Source organism: Maniola jurtina, chromosome 7 (assembly GCF_905333055.1).
Source record: "Maniola jurtina chromosome 7, ilManJurt1.1, whole genome shotgun sequence".
In the NCBI taxonomy this organism is placed as follows: Eukaryota; Metazoa; Arthropoda; class Insecta; order Lepidoptera; family Nymphalidae; genus Maniola; species Maniola jurtina.
This window is the reverse complement of record NC_060035.1, coordinates 6,724,067-6,730,493: the sequence shown is the minus strand read 5'-3', so window position 1 is coordinate 6,730,493 and position 6,427 is coordinate 6,724,067. Positions and strand designations below refer to the sequence as shown.

Sequence of the window (6,427 nt, the reverse complement as noted above, 5' to 3'; positions counted from 1 at the left end):
TAGGGTTCCTTCAGACTTGCGCACATCTACACTTGCCGCACGGCAACACAACATAAAATGCCATATTAACCAGGCGGTGTGTGTTTCAACAGTATGTTTGGGTGGATTATAAATGAGCCTATTTTTTTCTAATGGCTCCAGAACATCACTAGAATTGATAATTTCCCCCTGTTTTCAAAAAAAACTTTGAAAAAAATGTTTAAAAATATTTTTTTTTCGTCCTACTTCTTTATAATATTTCAGTAACAATGGATTTTAGAGAAAAAATCTAGGAAACAAAAGACATGATGTAGGTACAGCAGGTTAAGACTAGAAATGTTTATTTTTTTATTGCAAAAGTCGTAAAAATCACCAAAAAAAATGTTAAAAAAAGGAAATTGTTTCAAGATTTTTAAAAAAAAGGGACTTATCATTTTAGGGCCTTCATACATGGCTTAAGAAAACATTTGAAATTGACGAATCACTGTACCTTTCATCAAAATCAAATTCGGTAGCTTTTACAATAATATGTTATTACTTTTTAATTATGCTGAGCAAAAATTTAAATTTAAACAACAACAAACAAGGATTTTTTTTGACATAAAAGAGCACTTCAATTTTCAAAATTCAAATTTAGTAAAATTGCATTTAGCAAAATACGTTAAAAAAGGAGCCTTTAGGCTGCCGTCCCACCAAGAAAAACGCTAGCAGAATATTGTGGCAGTCTCGCCCGAAAGGTGAACATCCTGATATGTAAAAAAATAGCTTGATGTTGATTTGTAGTGTTGGGATGCGGCTTGCGATAATTATGTGCTTCTAGCCTTGTCATGTCAGTCATTATTAATTATTATTTTAAGTAATATGCAACTAGTGTAAATAAAGTCATTCTTATTAGTTAGCAAAATATACATTTCAACGATGATGACTTCTGATTTTAAGATTAATCACATTATAAACAATATTTAAGTAGTAATAGCCGTAGTAGTAATAATTATTAATAATTAATAATACTTAATAAAATGCAATACAACAAATCCGTTAAATCCATTGGAATATTGGAATATTCTAGTCATGAGACTAGAATAAAAATTACAGCATAATTGATTTAGCGCAAGTAATAACCAACATCAGGCGCAAACGTTAAGCGAACCCAATTTTTTTCTCTTTTAAAACTCACACAGGTGCAAAAGCAAAAATGCATTATCAAAATTGAAATAATTTTTAATTCAAAAAGCTTGTTAGGCCATCCACTCACACAAATAAATCTACTTGTTTTTAAGTAATCTGGGCGTATTCTTACGCAACGGATTATTGCGCGGCTTGCATTCGCACGGACCTTATTCTATCACGAACGATACAATTAATTAGTTGAGTTTGGTTTGAAAAAACAAATTCAATAGCGAAACGGGCTACTTTTCGTTCTCTTTAATCATTATTCTATTATTTATTGATATAGATATCTCAATCGACATATCGATTTATAGATCAAATATTCAAACAACATAGTAAAATTATACAATATCTCTTAAAAGTTCCAACCCTCGAAACATGACTAATTTAGGGCAACATTGTACATTAAACTATATAAGAAATTACAAACTACTAAAATAATAATATTGAGATCTAGTTTATCATGTTTTAAAAAAAAAGTTGACTAGTCTTGATCAAAGAATGATCTTGTCAAATATCACAAATCTCTGTTGAGTATGCCCCATCTGTAAATAAGAAATGTAAAAGCATGCTCTCACACAGGACTAGGAGCTACCGGCCTTTGTAATCTTAATATCTAATTAGCTCAGAACATTATTATTATATTGTCATATTTTACACCATGTTGTTTATTACTTGACACTAAAAGTCGGTGGGATACTAAGTAACTTGTAATTATTACATGACAAGGCATTTCTCCCTTCCACTAGAGGATGCTTCACCGCCATCTTTTACTACCTTATCTTTTTTTTTCTTTCCTTTGCCGTCTACTTGCAAGGACACATTTCTGTTCTTCTCCATGTTCAAAAGTTCCTGTAACACAATGAAAATTGATAAAATCCACATAAATATCTACAGAGTAACTATAAAGTTACTTGAAGTTAAGCTAGCTTAATTAATATTGTTCTGTCCTCCTAAACTGCTGAAATGGACATAGTATACACAAGTATGCTGAAAAAGGTGTGTCATACAAAAAATCGCCGATTCTAAGTGCCCTACTGAGCTTACGGAAATTTAAAATTGACAGTGTCAAATTATCTTCGTGTTGACACTATGTTGACAGATATCTCTTCACTTACACTTAGTTTGTACGCGAGTAATGCCATATAAAATGACGCTCACTGCTGCTATCAGCACCAAAATAGCAATATATCGTAAATTGAGTTGCTAAAGCAGGCCGGCAATCGCAAGTCTAGTGTGTAGATCTGTTCAGTGTCCCGAACAATTTTATATGAGACTTTTTCAGCAAACTTTGATTAATTGCTATATTAAAGATGATACTAGATTAATAAGACCAGTCTATTTAGTTTAGAGATTATGTCCAACAACATAATAATATGTTGTCATATACAACATCATATACAATACTAGCTGATGCCCGCAGCTTCGCCCGCGTGGATTGGTCAGATCCCCTGCAGCATCAGGATTGAGGAGTTGGAATCCAAATTTTTTATGAAACAATTTCGCAAAGTTCTTCTATCGATTAAAAAAGAAATGACGCAAATCGGTTCAGAAATCTCGGAGATTTCGGTGTACATTGGTAGAAAAACACAACTCCCTTTTTGAAAGTCGGTTAAAAAAGTAGCCTATGTTACTCCCTGGTCAATTCTCTACTTATCTGTGAAAATCCCGTCAAAATTGATTCAGCCATTCCGAAGATTAGCCTTTTCAAACAGACAGACAGACAGACAATAAAAACGTGTGATTCAGTTATAGTATCATTCAAATAACCATATGACCTTAATATGCGGTAGTTATTTCGATATTACAGACAGACACTCCAATTTTATTTATTAGTAAGTATATAGATATACAAGTCCAATAATTAATTATTTGACTTCTGAAAATCTGAAATCAACTTTGCATGCCCACAGACAACATTAGAGCTCCCACACAAAATTTTAGTTTCAATAATGAACTTTCCAAAATTGAATGAAATATGCCAAAGTTAAATTTAAATACTTAAACAGTAAAATATCACTTGCTTCAACAGTAAAGGAAAACATTGTGTAGAAACTGGAATGTCTGAAAGTTCTCCATAATGTTCTCAAAGGGGTGTGTGGTCTGTCCATTCATACTTGGCATATATTCTGAGAGCTCAGTGCGCAGTAGTTAGCTGCCGATGGGTTGATAATTGGCCCAAAAATAAATCAACTCCAAAATGTGACCCACATTTTCGTATTGCTCCACATTAAAAATTAGTGTAAAGTATAAAATCGTGTTAATACGAAATAGTAGCACAAATTAAATAGCAAAGATATCATTTTGTATACTTGGTATATACTATAGTAGCATTTAACAAGATATGAGGCTTTGTGTAAACTCTACTGCATTTATACGCCCGAGTCTGCCTTCTTTCGGAAACAACAATAAGGATATCTTTTAGCAAGCCTTTTTGAGTTAAAAAACCCCATTTACCTGGAAAAGCTGAGTAACATTGTGGTTGGTTTTGGCAGATGTTTCCATGAAAGAAACTCCCCAAGTTTGAGCTTGAGCCTGTCCCTCAGCAGCCGATACCTCTCGGATCTCAGGACTCTCATCACACTTGTTACCGGCTAGCATAACGGGAATGTTAGGCAACTCAGCCCCTTTAATCTCTTTGATTGTCTGCCATATTGGCTTCAGTTCTTCCAATGATTGTCGACTGCTGACTGAATACACGAGGATAAATGCATGACCCTGAAAATTAAATGTTAAGAATTATGCATAATGTTTATGTATATCATAAATCTAGTCTTTACTGTGGCAGACATGCAGACAGGATTTGTTTTTTATTATTCAGACATTAAGGAACCCTAAAAAGTTAACCATATAATTAATTTATTATTACCAATTTCTTCTATGAAATGCCTGATGGTTCTTACCTTGCTTATTGATAATCTCTGCATGGCTGGAAACTGGTGGGAACCTGTAGTGTCTGTGATCTGTAAGGTGCATATTGTTTTGTTGCTGCTTATAACCTAAAAACAAAATATTAATGAAATAATTATTATTAGGTATATAATCACAAATATATATTTTTTTCAGTTATTAAAAATAGTAAGTGCCACAGTAATACGCAGATGGTTTTTCTGCAGAGAACATTAAATAATAAACACCTAAATAGAACCAGTACTGAAAAATGAATTGTCACATAAATGATTAGTTTCTTCATTTACATAAACTTAGCCTTATATCGCACACTTCATGACTTCTACTGACTTAACCCTAAAATGTAGGATATTGATGATTTCCAAAAAATTTCAGCAACTTACTCATGTTGAGTACAAAATCCTTCTTAATATTATAAATGCGAAAGTATATCTGTCTGTCTGCTAGTTTTCAATGGCCCATCTGTTTAATCAATTTTGACAAAATTTGGTAGAGATAGCTTGCATTTCAGACAGGACATAAGCTACTTTTTGTCCTAGAAAATCAAAGAGTTCCCACAGGGTTTTTAAAACATCTAATTTCAAGTCATAAAGACCATCTATTGGGTCAGGGCTAGAGCTTGCATTCCATGTATTCCTTCGGAACTTCCAAAAACCTAAATCTACATAGACAAAGTCACAGGCATCATCATTATAATATTATGAATATAGAATATAGTTCACAAAAAAATTGGCCAGCTAAAGGCTTAATAGTTCACACCTTAATAAATATTTCTCCAATCTGCCAATATTTTTATTGTTCATGATAAATTAATTAAAAACTTAAGTTAAGAAGCTACCCTAGCCTAGCCATTTTCCAACAGTTTTATATTTTGTTCTGCGGTTCCTAGGCCTCAGAATTCAAGTATTAAGGGCATAATGTATAATAGATCTTGGTACACACCAAACACTGCAAGTAAAATTAACTTTTTTTGGCTTGTAGCCAATGTTATAGAAAGTATACTTGGAAATAGTTCGAAACATACATGGTCATACAGCTTGAGTATGTTAACTTATCAATTTTATTGAACGATTTTGTAAGATTTTGATGTTTAACCTTATACTTATAGCTAAATTATTATATTGGTAAGTAGGTACCTACTGCCTGGATTTAGTTTAGGTCATCACGCGGTAAGGGAATAATTTATGTGTATCATTTATGGGTCCAACTTTGCACTACTGGTCACTGGATGAAAATATGAATAATTACAAAACAAGGGTTCTATAACAACATTCAATTATTATTAACTTACTTGTCGGTATGTATCCTCAATCGTTGGTATGTACGATTCTCTAAATGTACCTTTTACAAAGCGCAAAACTAACGAACTCTTTCCTACACCGCCTGCACCAAACACCACAACACGATAATCGTTGCTTTGTTCCGGCATTGTTAATTTTTATCGTGATCCTTTCCGTAAAATCAATTTTCAAAATTTCTGTTCACTACTGATGAGTGATGAGTTCGCTTTCTTTATAGCATCTTTAAAGATTTCGAAAAGATAACTACAACCTGAATTTATAATTTGTAATTACAAATAGTGATAAAATATATTCCTGTTTAAAAAATAACACATTCTTTATTATTTTTCATTTACAACGCCCAATGAATGAATACAAAATGAACAAATTAACCCAAAGAGTAGGTACCTACTTAGACACACAGATTATAAACACTATGCTGTCAGCTGTACAGTGTGACCAAAGAGTATTATGAGCATTACAAATATGACAAGGATCATTTGGCGTGTGGCCAAAATTGGAACTAACGCCGCCATCTTAAGGGGCATGCGACGGGTCTGCCCGCGAAATTCAAATTTAATTTGGTTTTTCACAATTTGTAAACTACTACGACAACGTAGGCTTATGGTATTTTAATTGTGACAATGGCAGTATTATCTTCACAGGTTTATAAAAAAATCTTTACCTTGAAATGGTCTAGTTTAAGAAATTAGCTCTAGTATCGACTAATTTTCACAAATTGTATATATAAATAATTTGCACTGTCTTGAGGCCATATTTTTAAAACCAATCAAAATGTTTAATTAGAAGATTAATACCAGTACAAAGAGTATATAAACACTATGTTCTACAAGTGACATATATTTTTGTACTAAGAGGGTAGGTAAAAACCACATTCAGTATTAATTGTCTATGGATAAAAAAAAAAACGTAAAGTTGTGTAACAGTATCTAAGATTCATCACAAACATTTAGTTTCGACTTCCGAGTAGCTTACTTTATTTATTTATTTATTTATTTATTTATTTATTTATGTACCGCCCACAGAGTTACACATTTAGATTAAATACATGTTGTTCCTTAAATTCT

General features: G+C 32.4%; 1 protein-coding gene across 1 annotated transcript; it reads right to left on the bottom strand.

The window, feature by feature from the left end:
- Positions 1-522: 522 nt before the first annotated feature.
- LOC123867251 (GTP-binding protein Di-Ras2) lies at positions 523-5,741 on the bottom strand. Its single transcript, XM_045909229.1, has 4 exons — positions 5,351-5,741; positions 4,053-4,148; positions 3,607-3,867; positions 523-2,001 (listed from the first exon to the last, which is right to left on the bottom strand). Exons 1-4 carry the CDS (start codon positions 5,486-5,488, stop codon positions 1,867-1,869), a joined length of 630 nt encoding a protein of 209 aa, XP_045765185.1. The 5' UTR covers positions 5,489-5,741; the 3' UTR covers positions 523-1,866.
- Positions 5,742-6,427: the final 686 nt, after the last annotated feature.